This window comes from Emydura macquarii, unplaced genomic scaffold (genome assembly GCF_026122565.2).
Source record: "Emydura macquarii macquarii isolate MOO-44397 ecotype Brisbane River unplaced genomic scaffold, CSIRO-AGI_Emac_v2 contig_1790, whole genome shotgun sequence".
In the NCBI taxonomy this organism is placed as follows: domain Eukaryota; kingdom Metazoa; phylum Chordata; order Testudines; family Chelidae; genus Emydura; species Emydura macquarii.
In genome coordinates this window covers 30,739,235-30,766,593 of record NW_027131927.1, presented here as the reverse complement: position 1 = coordinate 30,766,593, position 27,359 = coordinate 30,739,235, and the positions used below count along the sequence as shown (strand labels likewise).

Below are 27,359 nucleotides of genomic sequence, written 5' to 3'. Positions count from 1 at the left end.
TCTTCTATGATTGTATGATTCTATGCACCTGTAGATTATTTTGTGGCTAATGTTACACAAATGTAGTCTTTATATTAATTAAAAATCAACCTACCAGTTCTAGTATCACCTAGTTTGTCAGTAATGGCTTTCTTTTCATGCAGAGTGAATTTTACTTCCTCACTTTTATGTGTAGTGTAGCACTGAGTGAAGTTAGGCAAGGGCCCGGAAGTCCCGCAGAAGCTTCCCACTCCTACTAATGCATCTCAGGCTTCATTTTGTAACATCATTTGCTATTCTTGTCGTCCTCTCCTGAGAGGTGACTGCTATTTGCACAATTCTGTTCTAGTTGTTCTGGGATGTGAACAAGAATTCACAATAATCTGAAGCCACCACCCAACTAGTTACCTTATTTTATGAACATATTAAAGCAACTGGAAATGAATGTGTTACATTTCTGTGCCACTTCCACATCACCCCTTACATACACACAAACTGGTTGTCATAATTCAGTTTTAAAAATGTAACATGTTAGACAACAAAACCAACAGCGATATAAATGCAGGTATCCCTATAAATACCTAATCTGTGCTAAAATTATTCCAGCATCTCTCTGTGTGTGTATATATATATATAGTTTACCTGGCATCTGGGGAAGATGTACAATAACTGTAGAATTAAAAATAAATATCAGCCCTGTTCACTTTAAAGAAGCAGCACAATTGATAAGTTTAATAACTGACTCTCCATTCCATAATTTCCATAGAGTGTTCAAAACTAGAAGTTTTGTAGTTGTAGGAATATGCCCAGATTTATTAACTCCAGTATCTTTCCTATGGGAAAGCTTTCCAAACACAAGCCACTATGTGGTGTGCTTGGTGTTTGAATATCTTGTCAACTGCCTATAACTTCAGAAAAGCAATCTATATATCCAATATCTCAAAATAAGCCCAGACCCTAAGGGGAATGAACAATCAAAGAAATCTTGTAATTTTTGAAAGAAAGGTCTATGAATGAAGCTTGTATGATGGGTCTCCCACAATCCCCAGATGTGAAACTGTGCGCCCTGGGCTCCCACATATCGGATTACCTTCCTATGCCATTGGGTTGGATAGGTTCTCTGAATAACCCTAGAAAGTAAGAGGAGGTTAACTTATTTCCATATTGTACTTAAGCATTAGTGTTTATAAAATTAATTCCTGCATCAGTCATTCAAGAAGTCCTTGTAAAATGGTGTAATCAACATATACTGAAAAAGAATGTAATGCAAGGGTACTCTCTGCTTGCAAATAGGAGTGAAATGTCATTTCTTGAGGAGGGTCAGTTCCCCAAGTTTTACCTTCCATTATTTTGCTTAACTATTGCCTTGTGCCTCCAGTCTTTCTAAGGAACTTTATGGAGGTCAAGGAACGCATTGGGGCATTGTCGAATTGTGGTAATCTGCAAAACTGAATTAATCCCAAGTTTAGAAGGCCCCATTAACCAGGGTCTAGGGCATTCATCATTGAAGTGAGTATACAACCCCCCTGTGTCAAATTCTCTTATTGCTTTCTCCTGGGTTGAAAATATTCTGGGATGCATCGTTCTGTGATACAACAGTTCCCGGGGTAGGGAGAGCAATTCTCCTCCTTGCAGGATGTGAGTCATTGTACCTTGAGCAAGGAGAATTCAGCCCTAGGGATATAACTGCAACTGATGAAACTGGTGACGTCATAGAATGGTACCTCGTGGGATACCTTTAACAAACTAGAAAATACCAAGAGGCTTTTACTAGGTGGGGGCCAGGGTGAGATTTTTTTTTTAATGTGCTAGACGTCTTTCCCTCCTGGGACCTATAACTGGTCTTATTTGGGTTTCCAGGTTAGCTTAGCAGATGACCTTTCTGCACATCATTGTCATAGAGAGAAGGAGTGTTTCACTAACTCTGTCTCTGTATGCCATCTTGGCTGAAACTGGGGACTGAAGTGGAGGCTTTGAGAGCTAAAAGCATGAATCTGTACAGCTGTAGCTTGGAGCTGTAACAAACCCATATCCTCTGTGGATTGGGTATAGAGTGGGAAATGTAATAGAGTGGGTAATACCTAAAGCAAGCTGTGGAGGCTGCCACTGGGCTTCCTGATGGTTTCACTTCTCGTTCCCGGTAGTGGCAATCATGATCGGGTTTTGGTATTAAGAAGCCTGTGGCTGCATTCCAGAGGTGACACAGGCAGTAGAGAGTCCCAGAGTGAAAGGGTAGGTGACAAAAAAGCCATAGCCTACCTATCTCCTCTTCCCCGGGCCTTTGAGGGAGAAGCATAACCTGTCTCCTGGGTTTTTAAAATGGTTTTGTAGAGCAAACATGTTTTCTTTGGAATGGCTCAAATATGTACCAAGTGGCAGGCATTTTCACAGAGTTACCCCTCCTCCCACTCCCGGAAGTGACTTCACTCCGTCCCCTCTTCACGTGGCACAAGCTGAACTCTGAACTAAACTTGCAATATCTTCGGTGTATTTTTCAGGGACAAAGTATGAACATTTCCTGCAGAAAGTTATTTTATTTAAACAGAAGAGACATTCCCCACAGTCCCTTCTCTTTCATCTCCACAGAACGTGTGTCTCTGGGACATGGGGTTTATCAGAGGCTGAGGGGATATAATGCTGTGGGAGTTCCTTGTTATTGGAAGCACTTCTCTTCATTGCCTTTCTTTTTTCTCCCTTAGGAAGATGTCATTAATACTCAGTGTGGTTACGATGCCAGGCAAAAACCTGTAAGTGGTGTGGGTTTTTTTTTTTTTTGGTGTTTTTTAAAATAATACCTGATTTCTTAAGGATTTGAGTAACTTTGCGGAAGCAGGTTATAGAATTAGAAGTGAAGGTTGAGCTAATTATTTGTGTTTTCATCCCTCTTCTCCTTTGCAGGAGGTTGATCAGCAGACTGTTATCTACACTAAAGGTTGCGTCCCCCAGTTTGAGAAATGGCTGCAGGACAATCTTACTATAGTTGCTGGCATCTTCATTGGGATTGCATTGTTGCAGGTAAAGCACGCGTTCTTCGGAAGAAGTTACAGAGGGAAAAAGCAGAACAGGGAAACACTCAATAAGGAAACTGGAAATGAGGCTGTTTCATTGTTAATAACTTTGAATTAGTGGTTTTCAGTGAGGGCTTAAGTGGTGAGTTAATGGTGGAGACTTCATTTGGGTTAAAAGATATTTTATTTCTACCTGTAGGAAGATATTTGTCCAACTGCCCTCAACTCAAGAAACATGCACTTTGTCAAATTGGGGGTGGGAATAGGGTTGCCAGCCCTTCAGGATTGTCCTAGAGTCTCCAGGAATTAAAGGAATACATCCAGCCAAAACTGGTAACACTAGGTGGGGAGAGAGTTCAAAGATTGTAGGGTGGTCTTATTTCTGACCTTATCTAGACAGGCTGCCAAAAGAATCACCTTTTAAATTGCTAGTGGGAAGAAATTCTAGTACAATCTCTGCCTTCTCTGCCTGCTGTTGATTTGGAATCTAGTCAGTTTCAGACAAAAAATAAATGTAAAGGCATTTCAGTTTCTACACTTGCTCCTAAGCCCCCTCTGCCAACTTCTGATATGTTTTTACAATTGCATTTCTTCTCAAACTTCTTTCTCCTATTGATGTCAAAGTCCCACACAACTCAGGGAAGCTGACTGTACACAAAGGACTGTTAAGTGCACAAAGTAAAACAAACTGTCATTTTTTTTACAGATATTCGGCATATGCTTAGCCCAGAACTTGGTTAGTGACATTGAGGCTGTCAGAGCCAGCTGGTAAAACTGCTGAAATAACCACTACAAGACACTGGACAGCTGAAAACCTCCGAAACCTCCAGTGTGTCACTCTGACACCAAGCTGTATGGATATGGGTGACGGAAGCCTTCTTTCCCAAGTGGTCTCAAGTCTACACTGCTGGTATTGCAGTGAACTCTTTTTTCTTTGAGGTCAGGTAAGGGGTGGGCTGTTTCAAATCTGCTGCTCACTGACAGGTTTTTTTTTTAAATCACCAGTTTGAAAACTGTTGAGCTGTGAATCTCTACTGTATCCTTGATTCTGAGTAGCAGGTGGACACTCTTTTTTTTTAATTGGTGTGTATCAATGGATTTGTGGATATGCTGTTTATTCTCCATGTCACAAGCTCTTTGACATCTGCCAAATGTTCCTGAGAAGGTTTCTTTCTTCAGTACACTCTAAAGGAACCATCTTCTTGTTTTCCACAGCTAAACATAGCTGCAGGTCTTTCTGAATCTAAACCCATCAAACAGGAAACAACTTCCACTCATCAATTTTACATTTCAAGAAATTGTTATACAAGAGCTTCCAGACTTTCTGTCTGTAACAATCTATGGTTGGAATCAGCAAGATGGTGGGGATAACTATCTAAATTTGCCAGCATCTTTCTCCAGGCAAGAATGGGACATATATATATATAGGGGCATAAGGTTTGGGGGGGGGGGGGGCTCAGGTATATAATGTTGAGAAGAGAATGAAATATATGTTAACTTAAAAAAAAAAAAAAAAAAAAAAAAAGTCAAGAAGTATGTACCCAAATACACTGGCTATATCCATTGATTCTCTGGAATTTGGCATAACCTGATGTATTTGGGGCTGTCACTAATATTAGTGCTTTGTTATAGTTGTACAAACTTTCTTTTAAGATGTTTCCTTGATTCTTTCCTAGCTGAAGCTTGCTTGCTTTCTCTTTCTTTCTTTCTTTCTTTCTCTTTCTTTCTTTCTTTTTCTTTCTTTCTTTCTTTCTTTCTTTCTTTCTTCATGAGCTATGGAGTTAGAATTTGTGACACTCTGTTTTTAAATCCCTGCATATGTTTCAGTAGGCTTCTAATCCAAATGTACTTATTTATTGGTAGATGCACTTGATTGTGGAAAGTTCCTGTCCCCTTGTCTTGGAAGGGGGAAAGGAAGACAGCTGGGCTATACTAAATGCTTCCCTAGATTCAGCAAATCTTCATGTGCTTATCTGTTTGTGTGTTTCCCATCCTATCGCTTTCTGTCTGAATACAACAAAATGCTTTCTTGGAACAATAGAATAAAAGGATATTTTTATGCAAGAATTGTGTAGTAGGACCAACAGAGACACTTTTGGTCCTTTGGAAATAGATGAAGCAGTAGAACTTGGAATACAGCACAAGTACTGGGAGATAAGATAGATCAAACTCCAGCTAGGTGTTTGCCATCAGCTTTCATTTCAATAATGTGCTCATGCACCTGACAATAACTTGGGTATCCAGTGCATGTTGTGTAAATGTAGGTTGTCTTATGGCCCTGTGTAGTGTCTGTGGGCCCAATCCTGCCACGGACTGAGTGCTGTCATCTCTTGGTTCCCTCAAAAAGGAGTTGAGTGCTTGGCGTCTATCAGGAGGTGTTTTAGCACCATTCAGGACCGGCCCAATGTGTCCCCTAAGATGAATTGTAAGAAGCAGAAAAAGAGAACACACCTGGATGCCGTTTTCTTTCAAAGCGGAATACTAACCTCACTTCTGAGAGATACAGTATATAAGTGTATATACACATACACACGCTTTCTACATGCTGGTTGTCTGTAGACAACCTGCATTTCTGCCCCCAAAGGCCGGCAAAACACCCCATCATTCAGTCGCTCTGAAGAGCTGAGAAGTGCAATTGCACTCTTGTCTTTTATTTGTGTTACCTCAATCTCCAGTGAACTCCACCTGGCCTGTAGCAGGCAGCATGCACACCCTTTGGCATGTGCTGTTAAAGGCCAACGGCAACTCGAAGCGACTTTTTTAAACTTTGAAAGTGTTTATAATACACTATCCTCAATAAAGTTGATTCAACCTCATCACAGTGTTATGTTTTTTTTTAGCCACTACTCTTAGCTTGAGGAGGAGGAGTTGTTCATTTCCCCTCAACGGGGCACAATATTTTGTCTGATGGGCAGCAGAATGGAAAATTCGGTGAGGCTAAAGATGCTCCCATTCTGTGTTTTGTAGAATGGTGTGGTGTGGAGAGATCAGGGAAGCAGGAAGCATTCAGGAAATGACAGCCCTCCTCCCTTGCTCCCCACTGAAAGCATTGATTGCAAACCAGCACTTTGATTTAAAAAATCCGCATTACAGAAACATTCCTGGTTGCCGTTGATCTTTGCTGCTGCTGCTATAGGCTTCTGAAGACAACTTCCATTCCTCTACTTGAATTTCCACAATAGTACTGTAATTGACTTTTGTCTTCTCGTGCCGTTTCTCGTAGTTTCCTTCTCCTATTGCTGAGTCACAATTCTGGGACATGCCAGTGGCAGAGTATTGTGCTGATAGGAAAGGAATTGCTCTTCAAAATGGGGAGGCTTTGTTTTCGTTACTTTCAGGTGCGTACGCAGAAAATGTACAAAGTTTCCTCTAGGTCCCAGGGTGACTGCTGTTTTAAGAACCACTAAAGAATAATCTTTATTTTTCTACAACCCTTCTTCATTGCTGCGAATACGAATCCTGCTGTTTAAGATGATTTTGTTGTTGTTTATCCCCCTCCCATATTTGCAGTCATTTGTGATCAAGCCACATTGAATGTTCAGAACTAGCTGCCTATGTTGCATGTTCAAACCTCAACTTTGTATGCATGGAATGTGTAATTGTGCTTCTAAGGCTACATCTACACCGTGACGTAGGGGTGTGATTCCCCTGCTCTTGTACACATACCAGTTAGTACGTCTATAAATTGCAGCGTAGCTCTGGTAGCACAGGAAACGGCTATTGTGACTACACTGGTGTTCATACTCATGCTGACTGGATGATAGCTACTGCAAGCATGCGCACATGATGGGGGAAATCACACTCCTAGCCTGCAGTATAGACGAAGTCTGTGAGTGCCCACTTGCAGTTTAGGAGGCCAGTTTAGAAAATCGTGCGAGGCCTTGGAAACTGATCTATTTTACACAGAACCTATCAAATGCAAACAAATTTCCTGCCGGAAAGCTCCATTGAAACTTAACATGAGCCACAAATAGACCATGAATTCTGGCCAAAAAGGCTTAACTTAACAGCAGGGTCTTGCTAAAGCAATAAGATAAGTAGGTATTGTATTTCTGGGCAATTTCTAGCATGCCTCAGGTGCTAGTATTAGGTGCAAATCTGAAGGCCATTTTAACCAGCCACGAAGTGCAGTAGCTGCTTCAGAATATGTTGCCTGTCAGCTTTCTGATAGCCTTTTATGGAGAGACATGTTTGCATTTGCTAGGCAATATGTGCATGGCTAATGCATTAGCTGTCAGCTGGTCTGAAAGCTTCAGCTGTGTCCAGAGTTCTAAAGCCATTTCAGAGTTCCCCATGAGAATGCTCAGAGGGTCACACTCAGATATGCACCATCCCTCCCTAATCACTCTAATCACTCTAACCCTTTTGTTATTAGAAAGCCCTCTTTTTAAAAAAAATTAAATTGTGATGTCTTGCATGACCAAATTTCTATGTTTCAGCCTGTGCTTTTCTGTTGTTGGTTTGAGACCCATAATTTCGACTGTGGCTTTTGGAGTTTGAAGCGGTGGAGACTGTTGCTTACATATTCTCTGTCCTCTAAGCCTTCTCCTCCTCTCCTTTCCTTTCAGAGAGATGCTATTAGTCATGAATCAGAGGACAGAACCTGGTTTAGTAGGTTCTAGTGTGTAAATACTATTTGAAATGTAAATAGTAGCATGCAAATGAAATGATACTTGCACATGACTGCTATTGATCATAAATATGTATTTATACTCATGAAAGATGTATAATGTGAGAGTTTGCTGATCAAAATTAAGCAGAATGGTCACTTAAGACGCTTTTACATATCCATTGGTTTGAGCCAAGAATGCTTTAATTGCCTGCCATCTAGTGTCTGCCATATAGAACTACAGCTGGCCTATGTTTTATGAAGGTGAAGCAGCTTCCCATCTTTGCTTTGGTTAGTTGAGGAACCTTTTCCCTGTGCTGCCTGCTTAGAATATGAAAAGGTACTGACTGTAAAATCTAGGGGTCAAATTCAACCCTGGCCGAACTCACAGGGAGCTGACACCTCTTATGCCAGAACTAAATTTGGTGCTAGGACTTGACTTGGTGTGGTCCTGAAAATGAACCTGGATCTTCATTTCTTCAGAAATGTCTTGGATAGAATTGGTTCCAGTTACCAAAGACAATTTAAGAGAACCTCTGAACGCAAACATTGGGGTCTGTTCTCCCTCCTTGCTATGCATATACCTTTTGGATTAATGCTAATGACACAAGTGCAAGTGCATTGAAAGGAGTATTGATCCTAGAGTGTTTAAAGCACAATGCAGGTTTCCACCCTCATGCCCTCCTTTTTGTGCCCCAAAATTATTGCATATGTTAATTTGAGTCTCTTTAACCCAGTATGCTGAAATGGTCTAAACCAACTCACTGCTGGTAAGTTTTGTTTCCTCAGTGAGAACCGTTATCTGCCAACCTTTAATGTTTAGAAAGAAAATAGTTCTCGTCTCTAATGATATGCAGTATAAAATAGTCATTGTGACTCATAATATACACCAACCTGGTGGTCAACATTATAGCATCATGAGTCATTTTTGTTTTGCAGTACGAATGTCAGCAACAAGCTCCATCTATGTGTGTCCATAGGGCATGCATTCTGTGTGCATAGTAGAGATGGGCCTGAACCAAAACCCTGATCTGATGATCCCAAGCTTTGGGGAAGTTGGGATCAGGATCTGAACTTCATGACTTAGTCCTGTCTCTGGTATGTAACATCAATCCAGCTGAAGGAGAATTTTCTCTCCTCAAATCATTGTAGGGTACAATGAAGGTTATCCATTGTATTTACCTTTGTGTAACATTTCTTTTTATCTGAATGTATGCTTTTGGTTTTTTGTTTTAATCTGTGAGTTGCAAAATTGATTGTAAAAGCCAATTACACTTACTGACTGAAAGTATTGCTATAACAGAACTGCATGCTGGTAGAGTTTGACTTGAGCTTTAGTTGTCTGTGTTCCAAATGGTCACCTTCAGTCTGGAAGAAATGCATAGTTCAAGTGCATATGTATTGCTTATATTTGTCATCTTTAGCATTAGAATGTGGTGATTTCAAAGGATGTAACTGGACTATATTTCGGAAGTTAACACAACTCATTTTAAGCTATTGAAAGTGGTCTTGATCATGCTATTTGTGTTTTTTAATAGGTGCATTTTTAGGAATGTTTTAATACATTTATGATGGACAATAGTTTTAATAGTTGTGCAGTATTCTGTATTTACTTGAAGTAAATCATTTTATATGCAATTTGTTAGATAATTACAATTTTATAAATAAAATTGTGTCAAGTATTATCTGGTGAATGTTTACTTTTCTTTCAGTGCTTTGCTCTAACGGTTTCAGCCCCAAGAGCCCCAAACCTGTCACAACTTGGACATTTAATTCTAAAATGTACAGAGAAGATGACATTTTCATTCTTCCAGTAGATGCTGTTAAATGAAATAAAAACTGGTGCAAGCAAAAGATCATTTAAACACCAGGAACCTCCACATCTATTCTGATGTGAACTGTGGTAGGAACAGGTAGCTAAATAATGTATCTGTGTTGAGGACATGAGACTGCTTGTTTTATCTATTTCCAACTATAATCTCTGTTACTCTTCAAATCCAGAGGACAAATCCAGATCTGTTGGAACTTCAGCCTAATTATTTTAGTGACTGTCTAGTGTTCAAAAGTCACCTACCTGGTTGTGCAGAGATGGGACAGTGTGCAGGAAACCTAGTGATTCACCATGACAATCCAGTTTAATTTTGGTAGAGGGCAGGTGGGTGTCTGGCCTTTCTGAGGGTATCTCAGACAACCATACAGAGTGGCTAGTTTTAGTGCTAAAATAGAAACTAGTTAAGTTCACAGCTGTACTCAATTCTTGATTGTTTTCATTGTCGTACTTGTGAATATTTTCATCGAAAATTCAGATTTAAAAAAAAAAAACTTCATGTACAAATTTGAAATTCAGTGCAGTGCAAACTGCTTAAAATCCACGATCTAATCAAACTCGGCATGAATGTCCTATCTGATCCCAGGTATACATAATCCCAGTAATTTGAAGTGTACTTGCTTTAAACGGAGAGAGGGAGAATTTTCAAAAGCACCTACAGTTGTTACATATCCTGCTCCCATTTTAGCCCTGGTTGTTACCACCTGCAGATGAATTGAACTGCTTTCCTCTAGAGTGGAAAAAATGCGTATGTCTATCAGGGCAGCATTTATGTCTGCTTTTGTCAGTAGTGCAACAGCAGCCATTCCCAGTGTGATCCCCAGTGGGGTTGGTCATGCCATCAGGAGATGGGGTTGTGGTGATCACTGGTGTGTGGAGGACACCATTTTGCTCCACACAGCATGACCTCGCATGCACCGCATGTATAAAGTCACGCAGTGCAGGGAACACCATTTTGTAGAACGGTGTCCTCCATACAGTGTGACCTCACACATATGGTTAGTGCAAGGTCATGCTGTGCAGGGGAGGCCATTTTACTCTACAAAATGGCATCCTACATGCAGCATGACTCGCAGGTATAGTGCTTGTGAGGTCACAGCATACAGAGGATGCCATTTTGTTCTTCAAAATGGTGTACTCCGTGCTGTCTGGGGGCCTAAGAGGAAATAATTCAGTAGAATGGGGTCATGCTGGCAACAAGTTTGGGAGCCCCTGGCATACACAGAACTAGTTAAGTATGAAGTTTAGCTGTGGCCAGAGGGTGGGGAGGGGGCAGGAGGTTTATTCACAGGTTCACCAAGAAATGGCAATATCAAGAAATCCAATTTCTGAAACTCCCTGAAGAGGGCTAATTCTGCCTGAGCAGAAGATCAAGGTGAGTAATGCCAAGTTACAGTGACTGTAATGTTGCAACCACCTTTGGCTTGTACATCTGACTGGTACTCACCATGCAGGTTTTAATGGCCTTTTCTAATTGCATTAAAAGCAAACAAGGAAAGTTTATTCTGTCTTGAATATCTGCTACTTACACTTCAAGTTGTTTATACTGAACCTATTCAGATTGTTCCCCCAGCCCAGTCTCTTGGGGATGTATGAATGATATGCATTAGCCTCTAGAATGGCCTTTGCCTGTGGGTCTTAAAAAATCTTTGGACACCCAGTAAACCCTGTTGCTTCCTTTGACTTGTCTTTACTTTGAACTGGAAGAATTAAATGCAATCTTATTACTTATTACAATGCTTGTTGTTGAAACACAGCTGCTACATCTGTGTCCATCATTTGTCCAGCAATCAGCTGTCAAATGCCATTTGTGCATACATTTCTCTTTGCAGATGCCAAATGATTGTGCTTGCAAAATGATAAATTCAAATGTTGCCGCTGTTTAAAAATATATGGTGCTAAGATTTTGGTAAGAGCTTTGTTTGGGTGAGGGTGCTTTGCTCGTTTAAGTTTTTTATTCAATAGAAAAAAAATTATGGTTTTGTTCCATGATGCAATGAGGGATGTCTACAACAACTTTAATCTAAATTGGACTTTTTTCTAGGAGACAGCAAGCTCCTCTGTGTGTTTGTTCTCTGTAAAGTACCATGCATCTATAGTGGTATAGACGAATGTTAATAAACCCATGTACGTTAAAGCCGTAGACATAGGACAAGACTTGGCTAATTAAGTTCTGATGGGTGCCGTTATTTCTAACTTAATATTGATGAGGTCTGACTGTACCGGCCAGTTAGGCCTCTGCTACAGGACACACTGAGATGGAAGAAGGTGTATTTGCCATCCTGACTTTGTCAAAATGTAGGTAACCAATTGCAGTTTTTAAAAACACCTTTTAAATGTCCTTGTTTTCAGAGCAGACTGTAATTAATAGTGGGGGTGGAATTGGTTGCTGTCACTTGCCCTTGTGTGATGACATTTCACTGTTAGGGGGACCAACTTTTCATTATGGACCAGGAAGGTGCTTTATAGTGTCATGTAGGTGATGAGGCCCGTGGACATGAAGATAAATTACTGACTTCAGAGCACAGTTGCAGTATGAAGGATTTACCTGTTTCATTGGACCATTTCTGTTAATCATGAGACCTATTCAAACATAGATTTATAAATTTTGAAGGCTAGAAGGGACAATTATGATCTAGTCTGATCTCCTGCATAACAGAGGCCATAGAACTTGACCCAATAATACCTGCATCAACTTGTGGTTAAGCTGAAGTGCATCCTCTTAGAAAAACATATTGCCTAATGGTCTTTAACAAGTGATGGACGTGTGTGATCTTAGCACAACTTGCTTTATTACTTACTAGTGGGAGCTATCGGTATTGTTGTGTATTCTTTACTGTTTCATGATTGAGCTCCTTTGATAGCTGTTAAATTATACATTCAAGAAGCTTGCATGCGGTTTCTGGCAGATGGCTGTGGCTAATAATTTTCCATTTTCTGCATTATTATTATCTTTAGGATGGCATTTCAAAGTTTCTAAGTCCACATTGCTGGATGGTGCAGCCTTCGCAGGCTAAGTGAAACCCCCAGGAGGTTATATTTTTATTTAAACAAATTAAATCCAGTAGAGTCTGTTGTTTAATGCATTGCCTTTATATGGTAACACCATTAGCCAAAAATCGAATGCTCCCATTTTTTTAACCTTAAATATCTGCCACCAGGGAAAACTTAGGAGGCTGAGCTTTTCCCAGTGAAATGTCTTGTACAACGCCAGGCTGATAAGATACTTCAAACACCTTGTTCAAATGTTAGCAGATGTGCTTTTGCTGCGCCTGATGATTTGTGAGACAGTAAATCTTGTCTACATCTGCATGACCTTTACAAGTCAAATGCAGTAGCTTGATACTGTCTATACTCCTTCCTAACCCTTTGAGTATGGCAGCCACAACTCCTTAGTTTGCACTAGGCAGCAAGCAGTGAGAAGTTATGATGTCTGACACCACAGGCATAAAAATAGCTTGAGCAGTACAGGTTACAAGCTTTATTTGGATGTAATCTGTCTACTGTACATCTAAACAAAACTTCACTCCAGCAGTTTGTACTCCTTTGACTTCAGTGAAATGGATCGAGTAAAATGTAAATGGAAAGTCAAATGCATTTCAGACAATACAGTCCTTAGATCTGTGCAAGAAGTACTATTTTCCTCATTAGAGGAGGCTCTTCGACTAAATGATTCGATAGCAACAATAAGTGCTTGGATATAGAGGAATGTGATAAACTTTGATCCAGTCAAAACAGCAGACAGTTCACTATGACAAATCCATTTCTGTAGGCGGGGAGCTCTCTGTTTTTAACACTGTTATTAGCAGTTATACAAACCATGTTCCTGCATGCAGCACAGACCTAGCTGAGACCAGAAGAGAAAATATCTGGAAGGAAAGAGATTTTTGTATGGGCTTTTATTTGTACTTGCCACTGGTGGTAACAGTTGGTGATGAAGACATGCTTTAATGCTTCATTGAAGTTGAGTTGTTCACTGGATGACTCAGAGTTGTAGGGGAGAGAAATGGTAATGAATGCTTAAACTTTCACGTCCATCATAATCTGGATGACAACATCCACAGTTACATTAGATTCTAAGGGCTATAAATACTGCAGGGCATAAGTAATTCACTAATTGCTTACTGAGAAAATGCCACTATTCAGATTGTAAGCTCTCTGGGGCAGGGACTTGTTCTGTTTGCTAGCACCTAAATGCCTATAGCAATGGGGTCCTGGTTCATGATTGTGGTTCTCAGACACTACCACAATATAAATAATTAATAACTGGGACTAGGATGAAACCTTTTTTTTATTGGCATGTTATTGTATAATTGCCGACAATGGGATTTCTTGCATTTTCCACTGAAGCATCTAGTATTGGCTGCTAGTATCTGAGGATATCGGATCACTGACCTGATTGGGTATGTTCTTATGGCATCAGTTTGATTCTGACTGAGGTCAGCCGCGGCGAAAAGCCATTTGCTGGCTGTTGGCTGGCCTATGTGAATGTAGTTGCTGGTTCAGTCCACCCAGTTCCTGGTAAATAGAAGCAGACAGAAGCCTGCAAGGATGACACCCTCTTCTCTTCAAGCTGTTATTGAGCCAGAGAATTGGTATTTGGTTAAGTTGCTAGCATGTTGCAAATTTAAAAGAAGAACAGCTGTGAGACTCAGAAGCTTCTGGTGCTCAAGCCTATGTCAACTGGCAACCTTACAGGAGACTAGTTAAAATTCTCTCATGCATCAGTTTTGTATTTTATATGCTTCTCTCTGAACACCTGCTGGAAGATGCTTCTTAGATATCTGTCTCCTTAAAAGCATTTATATCTGAGTGCCTTTAAAAGACTGGAAAAGTTCTTAACCTGATTATTTTCTTTCTGCCAGCAGTGTTTCACTCAATTCTGCTACACATGGGCTGTCCCCCTCCTGGGTCCAGATCCAGAAGGGGTTCACAGCCTGTGCTGGCCAGACCCCTTTTCTCCAGCGTGACGCCGCATGATTAGTTCCAAAGCTGTGTAAAAACCTGTAAAATATAACAACAGTAATTCCAATGCCAGCCAAGTAACTGTGTACAGGAGACTGTTACCATATGGCTCTTGGCTGATAAGCCATCTGGGGCAGGTAGAATTGCAGGAGATGCTGCTAGCAAAAAGGGAATTTTTAAGTAAGAAATTTTCCATTATGCAGCCCAACGTTTTCCACAGTCTTGCTATGCTTGGGAAGGCGCGAGCAGTGAACAGGAGTAGGGAGGGATAAAAAAACAGAAAAGGAAATGGGTGAAAAGCCCTCCCTTTTACAGCATTGGTCAAATAGCCAGGTTATTACTGTTCCACCATGTGCAACACTTTCCTGCTGAAGGAGGCTGCTATGGAAAACAAAGTCCACCCTATAGTGCCTGATAAGGTGTTAGCCAGTGCCCATGTTGCTGCTTTGCAGATCTTTGTGGTGGAAGCACAGGCTCTTTTTGCCCATTCTGTCACCATGGATCTTGTGGAGTGTGTCTTGATTCCTTCTGGACAGGAACATCAGCTGCTTTGTATGCTTCAACAATACATACTAGATGGATCAGACTAAGGGAGAGCTTGGAGACTGTGACAAACAGGAGACAAGCAGGGCACCTGACCACCTTGTAGATTCCGTGTGCTTGATGCAAATTTTCAGTGTCTTCTGATATCTAAAGTGTGCCACAGCTTTTCAGTTGGTTGCTGTGGCTTTGGAGAGGAGAAAGGGAGAACAATCTCCTTTGGGAAGAACACTTCTGGAGTTCTTAGCACCATCTTGTCATCAAGAAACACACAGTAAGGTTTCTGCAGAGGTAAGACTGCCGGTTTTGAAACTCGTCTGCAGACGTGATAGCCACCAGGAAACAGGTTTTGATGGAGGGTAAAAATGGTGATACAGAAGTCGGGGGTTCAAAAGGATGAGTAGTTAGGGCTATCAACACCAGTGATGGATCCCATTTAGGGAAGATCAGTCTGACTGCTGGTCTGGCCAGCCTGAGTGTTTTGAGAAACTTGTATACCTGAGGGTTCTTGATGGGGGAGCCTGAAAATCCTGAAAACAGTACATTCCTGAGGACTGACACCTGGGGCACAACATGCTTAGCCGAAGTCCCTTATCCAATTTTCCATGAAGAAAATGTAGAATAAATGGAATCCCAGAATCCTTTGTGTTTGTGCTGCTTTCTTAACACCAAAGGCTGAGTTCAGTCCAGATGGATGTGTGGGCTTTTAGTGTGGATGTTCTCCTAGAAGAGAGTAAAATGGCTATAGTTTTCTGAGCAAGGCTAATGCTTCCCTTTCGCTCGCCAGGCTATTATTAGATGAAGGCAGACTGGGAATAGTCCTTGGTAAAGGATGTCTGGCCCCACCAGCAGCTGCAGTGGTAGTTCCAGTTGTAGTTCTATCAGGTCAGAGAACCAGCATCTCATTAGCCAGTGTGGAGTTAACACTACCACTTTTGTTTTCCTCTCCCCTTATCTTCTGGAACTCTTTCCCATGGAGAGGAAATGGTGGGAATGCGCATAGCAGGCCTTGTGGCTATCCGTGTGACAAATCATCTGGTTCCCATAGACTTGGGTTCTGCTTCCCTGGTGAAGTATTTTGGCCGCTTTGCATTCTTGTTAGTGGTGAACAGTTCAACTGATGGGAGACCTGATGTCTGCAAGATCAGGTTGAAGACTTCCTGGTTTGAGCCCCATCGTGAGTTGCTGACATGGTGCTGGCTGAGCCAGTCTGCCTTTTGATTCTGTTCTCCTTTTATGTGGATCGTCTTTAGAGAAATGAGTCATTTCTGCCATCTCCATTACCTTAATCATTCCTGCATATGGAGCTGCACTCCTTGTGCTTCCTTGGTTGTTTATATACGCAATCATTGTTGTGCTTTTGGACTGCACTAGGACGTGACTTCCTTCCAGGTGGCTCTGGAATCTCAAAGGAGTTTGACTGCCCTGGGTTCCAAGAGATTGATGCTATGGTTTCTTTTCCCAGGGCTTCAAATGCCCTGTGCCATTCTGAGTAGCAGATGTGCTCACCATCCAGCAGGATGGTGTTGGTGGTGAGAACTTGATGGTCAGGCAAGCATATGGAAGGGGACCCCTAAAAACATCTTCCTGAGCTGTTCACCATCTCAGGGAGTCGAGGACCTGTTTCAGGACATGTACCTGACGTCGCATACACTCTGGGGAGTGGTCTCATTCAGAAGAAAAGCCCTGAAGGCACCTGATGTGTGAGCCTACCCATGAGGTGACCTCTGCACACTAGACCCAGGGGCGCATGAGCTGAAGGCACTGAGCAATGGTTGGGCTCCTGTACTTGACCAGGGTGGATATCAGATTCTGAATTTTCTGGACTGTCTCTTCTGATTATCAGAGCTGTGAGGAAGATGGATGGAAGGAGCCTCTGTCTAGTAGTGCTGTAAGAAAAGACTAGAAACCACCAACTGGAAAGGGGAGAGATGATTTGTTTTGGCCACATTTTTAGCTACTACTTTGTCCAATTTGTCTCTGAAGAGGAGAAATCTTGTGAATTCAGAGGAGCACATACCTTGTTTGAAGTGTCTACTTTCCAGGGACAAAGCTAGAGGTGTCTTTGCGCCACTGAGCTGGATGCCCTGGTCCTGACAGAAAACTACATGCATCCATTGAAGCATCGTCCATGAATGCTGTTGCTAGGGAGATTTACTTAAGTATAGACTTACTCGGTTTGTTTTCTGTCCCCAGGGGCTTTAAGTTCCTCTAACCATGACACTATGGCTCGAGCAGAACAACTGGCTGCCAGAGATGCTCTGAGAAAGTATCAAAGTGTGTTCTGAGGGTGACTTCCACAGTCCTCTCGGTAGGATCCTTGGGAAAGAAGTCTCCTTTGGATGGACTGACCATATCTCTTCCTTGAGATACTACTGCAGCATTGACTTTAGGCACATCAGTGATGGCATTTTTTGGCTCCTGGAAGAATCCTGTAGAATCTCTTGTAGAATCTGAATGTGTGCCTCTGAATGTGTTTTGCCCTTTTTTCAGGAGTTTCTCACTCTTCCCTGATTACTTCTTCAAACAATGGGTGCAGGGGAATTGCTGCTTCGGGAGAGGATTTAGCAAGAAAGTATTTTCTCTGAGGCTTGTCCTCAAGGCCTGCTCAGGTTGGATCGCTATAGTAGACACAACCTTTTTGCATGTGGTTTTAAACTTCTTAGGGGGAAAAGATCCTTTGTCACATTTTGTCCATGTCCTCCTTAGTATCAAAGTCTGATAGCTCTCCTTCCTCAATAGAGGAAGAGGTGTCTGAGTCAGAGGACGAATATCTTTTGGGCTTTTCCTTATCCTTTTTTTTTTTTTTTTTTTTCTTCTCCTGTTTGGATTTTTTTGCAAGTGTGGCTGCCCTGCTATGCCGTGAGCAGGGTCTTTTGTGGCTAGCCTTTGCAGGTCCTTGAGTTCTCGGGAAACTTTTCCCTTGGAGTCCTCTCGTGTAGGCTTCCACTCCCCCCAGGATGGAGACTCACTGCTAGAGTTTCCTGATTTGAGGTGGGAGGAAGGGGGCTGATTCTGAGCCTTGCTTCTTTTCCCAGAACACTTGCAACTTCAGGACTTTGGGCCAGGACCAGATGGATGCCCTGCTAAGGACTTATCCTTATGCTCCTGAATTGCCCCAGGACTTACAACCTGGGCCAGCCAACTGAGGTCCTCCTCATCCTTAGAGCCTCTCCCAATTCTGCTCTGTGTTTCTTGGTTGGGCTTTCCTGTGGTAGAGTCACAGCTTGTTGGGAGTTAGGGGTCCCAATGTGCCTGTCTGACTAAAATTTCCATGCCCTAGCAGCACAAGGGTTGGCTGGCTGAGAGCAGGCCGGGCATCACTTGTCTTCTGTGAAGCCTGCTAACAATGGCTCGCAGATGGAATGCTATTTGGGCCTAGCCCTGGATTTGCGTGGCTGCTCTGGCAGCCCTAAAAGGGGGCCGAGGAGCTCAGCAGGAAGGCACTGCAGCAGTCACTGCACTGCTGAATACCCAGTCGAGCAGGAGAAAATAAAGCTGCTTGCTACGCCCTGAAAATGAAACAGGGCAATGGAAAGGTTGGGAACAGATAACTGTGACTTATAGCTGCTGCAGATGATCTGGTAGCAAACTGGAGAAAAGTGGGAACGGCCAGCATGGCTGTGCTGCAGCCTGGCACTGCCTCTGGAACTGCACACAAGAGGTGAAGAGCCCATGTGTGAGCTGCTGGGCTGCAGAAAAGGATTGTACAGTGGCACCAAAGCCAAGATTCTGCCAAGATGCACGGCACCCCCTGTAGATTACACACTAAAGATTAGGGATGAAAAATGGATTTCAGTGGCTTAAAATGGCTTTCTTTGTATTTCTTCTTTAAACTGAAGGCAGCGATTACCTCAGCACGAGGGATTTTTCAGAAGTACAAATGGCACAGTCATTAATTCTGTATTTAAATACAAAAAGGAAAAGCCAGAGGGTAAAGTGTGAGCGCACTGGAATTTTATTTGTTACTTCTAGGTACCATGAGTTTGACATTACTAGGCAAGACCAGTGAATGAGCAGCAATACATTCCATTCATACCTGCGTTTCCAAAGCACCAAAAATGGAGCTAGATTTACTTTTTAATCCTATAATCAACACTGTAGCCTGGACTTGCTGCCTCCTGTATTGTCCCTAATTTAGCAGTACGTTATTATGCAGTTAGGGGTGTGAGGATAGAGTCGTCATGTAGTACCACTTTTACATCATCATAGGACTACAACATGCACATTCTACTGTGTGGTCCAAGCAACAAGAATACAAGTAGAACATTTATGGGTGGAGACTTGTTTCTGACAGATTTATGTTAACACCACCTATGGATTTTAGAAACCTTATTGGACAGGTACCTACAGCAGTTCATCAATTTGTGTGGGAACATTACATGCATGCACAAGTGATACAGTGGAAAACATAGCAGGAGTGGCAGCAGGACAGAGGACAAAGGTGAAATCCATGATGGTATGCTGTATGGAAACAGGAGACCTTCTTCAGCTTTCTACTGCGAGTCTCTGCTCTGTTAGTGAGGCCTGCTGGGCAACAGTTTTGTTCTCATGGCTGCGGAGTTTTGATACAACTTCTAGAAATGCCAAGCTCTGCACTTCCTTGTGAAGGGGTTCTGGAAAACAGAAGCAAGAAGGTTTCACACTCTGCAGTCTCAGACCATCTCTCTATGCACATATCCGAATTTTCTCTGGGCTGCTAGTAAAACACTCTTTCTTGTGTTCTTCTGTGGTAGCTGAAACTAACTGAGGGTGATAGAGCTAACGGAGGCCACACTTAAAGAGGAGGTGCTGTCATGTTACAGAGCATGGAAAAGCCTGGGTGGTGGTAAGAGAGGTAACTGTGCCTATTCAGCAATAATAATTAAATAATAAGAAGTGAGACGCGCACAGAGTCAGCACCACTTTTGAGTGCAATGATAACTACAGAACTTTAGGGCCTAATTTTGTCATGTGCTGAGGATCCACAACTCCCACTGACTTCAGCTGAAGATATGGATGCTTAGCAGTTATGAAAATCTGCCCCAGATGCCTTTCAACCTGCTTATTGGTGGAAAAATCTATTTAGCCAGAACCTTTCACCTTTAGGACTAGTTCCCTGAACTGGTCTGACCAAGACAGTGAACTGATCTTCAGGACTCACTATACAGCCTTCTATTGAAAAACAGCTTTTGCCTGCGGGGTGGTACGGTTAGGTTTGAAGTGCGTGTGAGAGAAAGGAGGATGAGGTGGTTCTTTAACAATAACGAAGTGATGCAGTGTCAGGTAATCTGCTTATTTTATAGTCTGGTTTTAAAATTATTATAATTAGTACTCGTTTTGACTGGGGCAGTTGATGCATTTAAAAAATAAATATCCTATGCGTGGCCTGGTCCCTCTAAAATTGTGACAATCTGTTTTCTTCTGCTTTAAGAAATTAGCATGGATTGCTTTATACATTATTGTGCACATAACTAAACATGGGGAAAAAGGGGTCCAAGCCCATAGCGCTGACTTTAATATTTGTTTTTAAAGTACTTGTGAGTTCTGTTGAAACAGCTGGAGGCTATTTATTGTAGGTAGTGCATTTTTGAAAAAATGTGCTTCAGGCTTTATTTATATGCAAGCTAGGAAATTCTAGTAAACTCCACATCAGCAACAAGATCCAAATGTACTTCTGCTTCCCCAGGTGCTGCCAATTAAACTGAGCCCTGGGCTGCTCCTGAGAAATATGAACCTCTGTTTCAAATTAGCTACATTTCACACAAAGGAAATTTGCTTCTTTTCCTTGTAGCAAATTTTCTGTGACATTTGTTTCCTGTTCACCTGCTTTCAATTATCTTGCACGTTTTACCCCCTACTGTGTGATAGCAGAGCCAGAGTTATGCATCTGAGAACTTTTGTACACTGTGAACAATTTCAATTAAGCTGCCTTCAGTTCTGGGTTTATTCTACTGTGTAAGCATTTTCTATCCTCTTCCTACTTCCAGGATGTTATCAAATCAACTTTCAGGAACTTACTGAGTTAAAATGGCAGAACAGTTCTGTTTAGCTAGACTCCTAGGAACCTAAGGGCCTTCATACACCGTGACTGACTGTGTTAGGTTTGAATGCTTTGGGTTTTTCCCAATCCTTTAAGTTACACGATTTACATTTCCCATTGTCATTCTCTCATCTGACTCCATTGCATCCCCTTTTCCAAGCTGGCAAGAAATATTTATTTAACTGGTAATATACAACTGCTAGCACAAAGACATGACATGTAATATCACCCTTCACGGTAACAAAGTACAGTGACAACAGCTTCCATTGCAGAAACTATTTATCTCGTCAAAAACAGTCAATCCACTACTTCACTGAGAGACATTTAGCCTCTCTGGCCACTGCAGCTAGGAGTGTACGTCCCAGCCTGGGTCAACACCTCTGCTAGCTCTGCACAAGCTCAAGCACACTAAGAATAACAGTGAGGCTGTTGTGGCATGGGTGATCACAAAGGCTAGCCACCTAAGTATAAGCCTGTCCAGCCTGCTGGGTATGTAGCTGGGTGGCTAGCCAGAGTGCTACCTGCGTCATAAAGTCCACACGGTTATTTTTCTCGTACTATCATGAGCGGGGCTAGTGTGTCTGTTTACCTGCCCTGGAGGGCACTCTTCCCCGTGCAGTGGAGACATGCCCTATGAAACCACAGGTCTTAGAAGTTACAGAGTTCTTAGCTGTGGATATTATTTTAAAATAACCTCAAGAACCTCTTCACTCACTGGCAGAGAAAACATCAAAATATACAAGCATAAATATTCATTCTGTACAGGGATTAGTGACATAAAAGGGAAGGAACTTGGTAGGGCAGGGAAAAATATACATTTTTTACATTTGCAGTTAATAGCAGGTTTCAAGTCCTGAAGCGAGGCACCCCTTTAAGTATTAGTTCAGACTAAATTATCATGTTTCCTTATTTTAGAGCAGGAGAGAGGCAGAAACATAGTCACCTCTTCCTGGTGATAACCATGGGAATGAAAAATGCAAACGTGGCAAAGTCTCTGGGGACTAGCCAACGAAACAGGTAGCTAAAGGAGCAAGTGGAAGATCAACAAACAGGTAAAAGAAGCTCCTGAGAAATGCTCCTGAGATATTCAAACTGAAAGGTATTCAGAGAACCACTAACGCCAAATGGATTTAATAATGTTGGCATTAAACACAATAGTATGAATGTCAACTTTACAGCTGGTGACAAGTGGGTCTATTATCCCGTCACTGACTCAAAACTATTCACTTTACACAAGGAAAGAACTGTCCCTCTATATCCTGCCTTGTACATATTGCTCTAAAGATCACACACAACCCCTGGAACCTTCCAGTAATATGGCAATCATCATTAGCAAACACTACAGTTCAGTTTGAAGCCTTGTTTAATATACACAAGTTTCACCCATTTAAATCAATTTAGTTAAACTGATACAAAGCCCTGTGTGGACACTTCTAAATCATTTTACACCTGGCCCATACCAATATAGTTTAATTCAGTGCGCACTTTTCTGTGTAGAGAAAACCTGAGCTCCAGTTTTAATTTTAATCCCATTCTTTTTTATCTTTTTAGCTGCTTGTAAATTTCTCAGATTCTGCTAGGGATGAAATTTGGTCCCATCCCAAAGATGAGTTATTTTTGGAAAAGCAGCATAAAACCTATTTAATCATTTTTTTAATTATAAGAGAAGGAATTGAATACTTTCCCCACATATTCCTACTTAAATTTTGTGTATGCCTTTCTCACACAGCTGATGGCTGAATGATCAAACTTTGGCTTATTGCACTATCCTTAATACAATCCAAAGTTTGAAGGAAGCTGGCTCAATAATTTTACCGTTCTGAATGTTTAATGGTGGCATGTTTGTGGTTTTGTTCATCTTTGCAGAGTGCCCTAGAGTAAAGTGGGTCAGAAGGTTTGGCATAAGCATTTAAGGCCTACAGACCCCAGAGCTTTTCCCAGGGAGGGAATGGCTCCCTACACCAAGCAAAGAGCTGTGACGCAGGCACCGCTTTGTGTTTTAGCAGTGCTTCTTTATTTTATTGGTCATTTTCATTTGTTCTTTGTGTTTTCTTTTTCCACTCAGGGAGAACTCAGCACCATGCAGGAGCTATACTATGAGTTAGTACCATTACATGTTATTTATCACGCAAAACTATACTGTAATATTATCCAAAATTGAGTTGTTACACTGCCTTTTGTAAGCAAATCTGTAGACCTGATTTCCTTCTCTCAACACTATAAATTAGGAGTGATTCCATCATAGTCAGTAGAGTTAAGTCCATGAACAAATGGTGGGAGTGGAGAATTGGGCCCAGCGTATGTAGCAGAGGCTCCATGGCTAAGCTGAAAAAAGAGTTTAGTTTTTAAAGATCTGGGGGTAGGGAGAGAGAGAACAAAGCAACACCTTGTAAATACTCACCAGATCCCATGAGAGCGCAGATCAACACCATGGAGTTGTATTTGATTTCTGGAGCACTCCTCTCATCTGAGAGCAGTCTGTGTAGAATCTGGACTAGTTTAGCATTTTCAAGATCCTTCTCAGCAGTGACTACAGTATAAATAAATGAAAGTTGTATATCAAAGAATATCAGTTATTTTGATGCACAATATTTGGCCATATACTGAAATATTTTTCTCTTGCACTGTAAAAGTGGTGCTGGGGAGGCTTCAAGAATTGCCTGATATAAAATGAAACTAAAATATATATTTTTAAATGTTACAATGGTAAGTCCTTGTTTTCGCTAAGTACTGTAATTGTAAAATAGTTTAATAATAATGCTACAATCCTGATGGAAAATCTACTCTGTATTCTAAATACTGATAAGCCAACTTCTGCTAGCCTTATTCAGTCAAAACTTGCATTGACTAAATGCTTTTTGGACCTTTGACTGAATAAAAACAGTGTGTGTGATCTTTGAAATCAAAAAGAACTGCGTGCGGGTGGTCAGCACCTACTCGGGATGCTCGCTACTTAGTGGGATCAGGCCCTGAGTAAGAAGTACATGCTTTGGCCAATGTTTTTAAAGAGGCACCGTCAACTTAGTTTAGGCCCAAAATATAATTGTTTGAAGACAAAGGGGGAGGGATTAAAAGACCAAAAATGAATAGAAATATTTTCTCTCTAAATTTTTTTCAGTATGATGAATTTATTTTTATATCTAATGCCCATTTGCAGTATTTTGGAAGCAGAACACAACAGAATTCTGCTAGTGCATGAGAACAAATGATGAAACTGACTGCAAAAGTAAGTAATGTTGACCAGTCTAACTCTATTTTCCAAGATGAGTGAAGTACAAAGAGCAAGCGAGTAGGATACATAGTGGAAAGGAGAATCAATTTTTAAAATTCTTTCAACTTTAGCCAACTTTAAGGTGTTAGAAACACAGGACGTGGCATTTAAAAATACATTATTTTTATACTGATTATCAAAAATCTATTTTTGTTGCTAAGAAATTTAATAAAATCAGTAATAGCCATTATTTGTGCAGCACCCACCATTTTACTAGCTTCGCCCATGACTGCATCAGCAGTTCTCGCTAAACTGATTTAGAATGTCTACACCCAAGGGTAGACAGAACAAGGTCCTATTAAAAACCTTTTAGAGCTGAGCCTCCTGATTAGGCTAGAAGAATTTTTTAATAACTTGGTTGATAGTGTCTCCAGTCTGAAATGTAATTATAAATATGACATCCTGGGGTTCCATGCTTCTCTCTCAAGAGTCTTCACAGCATAGTTATCACATAAAAAGATGATTTTTCTAATTTACTCCTTTTTAACTCTATCTAGGGTCTGAAAGTCATTCTTGGCTCTTTCTAGTTCACACATCACCTGTAGTAAAGATTCTGCAGGGCAAACTTGATCTGTGCAATCCCGTTTTTGCCTGTATAGATTCCCATGCTCATGAAAATGAAGATCTTGTCAAACTGGTAGATTTCTGCAGGATCCCATACAGCTCTGCCCACAAAACTCACTCCTGCCTAGATTTCCAGCCCTGAGCCTCTCTTCAGCACAGACTAAAGGGAAAATAGAAGAGCTAATGATCAGGATACTCACCTAATTCTAATGCTGCTATTAGTGCCAGAGCGACAAGAGCTTCGTTTTGCATTATTATATGTTCGCTAGTTGCCATGGTAGCTAAATGCTTGATGCCACCGCTCTGAACAATGGTCCTAATTACATCCTAAAATAAATAAATATCACAGGACTGAAAAAAGTTTCCATTACACATACACAGTATTTAATAATTTAGTTGTGCTGTATGCTGTAAGTACATGTACATATACATATGTTATACACGTGTGTGTCTATGCATTTATATATACTGTAACACACCTGTATTATTATGCAATTACCCAAATAATTACATAATTTTTAACCAAACTGGTTAATCAGAAGTTTGAATTAAGCAATAATTTGGTTAAATCTGTTCCCCACACCTCTTCCAGGTTATACTGGATAAGAATTCTGTCTTGCTACACAGACCAATTCACTTTAAAAGAGTCTGCCCTCCAGCTAACCCTTAGCCCCATTTGAAGTCAGCCAACCTGCCAGGATAACTAGAGCTTTTTTTTCGTTCTCTTGTCGGTGTTAAAATCATGCAAGCAGCTTGTTTGAAGCTGTCCAGCATCCCTTTGCTGTGCTCTGGGATGGAGAGCCAGAATGATTATTTTGTAAACTTGGTTTTCAATCCCCCATTAATCAAAATGCCTTTTGTCCATGGATTTTGGGAGGACCCCCCAAGACCTTTAGAGAAGGGACGCTGTACTGGATTCCCATTTATTTAATAATGGAAATTGTAGATTAGGAAAAAGTAAAAAAAACCAAAGTACATAGGCAGGAAGTGAATAGTGCTCTCTCGAACCTGGTAATAAATATGAAACCATGAAAAACAGGAAGTTACAGTATATTGATGTCTTTTTTTTTTTAATCTAAAACCAGCATTACTATACATTTTCTGTTGCCCAAGACCTAGGAAACAAAAATATTGACTGGATTAAATGCTTTTAGAGTAGTTATTATAAATATTTAAAGGAACTCTGTCAAAGGTTATAGGTTCAAAATTTTACTTATATCTGTAATAAAATGATGGATGAAGGCTTCTGAGTTCTTTATCTATTGGTTTTTGGTTATTTTTTTAAATAGTCTGTTTTTGTAGGACTTACAAACCTCACAATGTTATGTGCTTCTCCTGGAGCTAACACCAATCACTTTACTTTCAAGCTTCTGAGATGTTATTACAAAGAAGAGTAAGGGGAGGAAAGAAGCTGTTTAAATGAGATGATATTACATTGCGTGCCATTTGTTCTCCCCTCTGCATATAAATTGCATCTGCTAAATATGTGCCTGAAAATCAGAGAACTGTGTATGTTGAAGGGTAGTTGCAAAGACAAATGCATATTTATGCCTGTTTCACAGGTGCGAATTAAGGACCAAAGTTTGAAAATGTGACAATTTGATAAGTCAGTCCTTTGAATAAGATGATTAAGTGACATGCAATAAACTACATCCGTCTATGCTCCCCTTTCTAACTCCAGCCATAAGCTAAAGACCATGAACTGAGACACGTGCTTAGAATGATTTATGTTCCATGGATTATTGCAATCACATTTTGTGTGCAAGGAAACAAACAATACAGCATAAGCCTAGAACCTGAAACTTCTTCAGATAATCATGTTCAAGCTTCACGTTTCTCAACACACAAATGAATGGAAACACTTGGGAACACAGTCTCTGCCCTTACTACTCAAGAAATTCACAGCCAAAAAGCTCTTCTCTTAATTTTGATTTACCTAACAAATATGTAAAATTGTTATCTTTTCTCTTACTTGCAACAAATTCTTTCTAAATTTGACTCCTCTCTACCAGGTGCTGAGGACCTCCTGCAAAGCTGTGAGTGCCTTCAGCTTCCACTGAAGTCACTGGGAATTGAGGCCAAGTGAGTCTCAATGGTGGCACTCAGGAACTCACAGGACTGAATCCTTAATGACAACCTGGGCTAACATATATTATAAAAATGAGGTTCCCAATGGGTTTCAGAGCTGCCAACAGCGCAGCCCAATCACATAGTGTGTCTAGGTTAACACTCTCACCATTTTGAAAATGTTACCATAATTTTCTATAGAAATGCCTATGTGACTTGGAGCTCAAGTCCCATTTTCAAAAGCAACTCAGATACTTAGGAGCCTAAATCTCCTTGAAAGTCAGTAGGGCCTAGACTTCTAAGTCACTTAGGCATTTTTGAAAATGCCACCTTATATCTTTTGTAGGTACTTGAATTTAAACTATTAGTGTAAAAGCCAATGTACAGCGGAGTCATACAGCTGTGCCAACATCCAAACCTAAAGGGCAGTGCAAGTATAAAATTAAAAAAGGAGTAAACTATCATTTCCCCCACTATGGTGAAGGATATTAGTGTTTGAGCCTCTA

General features: G+C 41.0%; 2 protein-coding genes across 8 annotated transcripts in view; one reads left to right on the top strand and one right to left on the bottom strand.

The window, feature by feature from the left end:
* The window catches only part of TSPAN5 (tetraspanin 5), a 116,632-nt gene extending 107,358 nt beyond the window's left edge, over positions 1-9,274 (top strand). For all 4 annotated transcript variants that reach the window (XM_067557225.1, XM_067557224.1, XM_067557226.1 and 1 more), the window contains 4 exons: positions 2,679-2,726; positions 2,878-2,994; positions 3,694-4,388; positions 4,851-9,274. In XM_067557225.1, the coding sequence (XP_067413326.1) occupies positions 2,679-2,726; positions 2,878-2,994; positions 3,694-3,759 (231 nt within the window). In that variant the 3' untranslated portion in view covers positions 3,760-4,388; positions 4,851-9,274. The remainder of the gene's footprint in view (positions 1-2,678; positions 2,727-2,877; positions 2,995-3,693; positions 4,389-4,850) is intronic.
* Positions 9,275-18,864: 9,590 nt separating this feature from the next.
* The window catches only part of RAP1GDS1 (Rap1 GTPase-GDP dissociation stimulator 1), a 162,961-nt gene continuing 154,466 nt past the window's right edge, over positions 18,865-27,359 (bottom strand). For all 4 annotated transcript variants that reach the window (XM_067557218.1, XM_067557220.1, XM_067557219.1 and 1 more), the window contains 3 exons: positions 24,987-25,113; positions 23,353-23,481; positions 18,865-19,545 (listed from right to left, as the gene is read on the bottom strand). In XM_067557218.1, the coding sequence (XP_067413319.1) occupies positions 19,418-19,545; positions 23,353-23,481; positions 24,987-25,113 (384 nt within the window). In that variant the 3' untranslated portion in view covers positions 18,865-19,417. The remainder of the gene's footprint in view (positions 19,546-23,352; positions 23,482-24,986; positions 25,114-27,359) is intronic.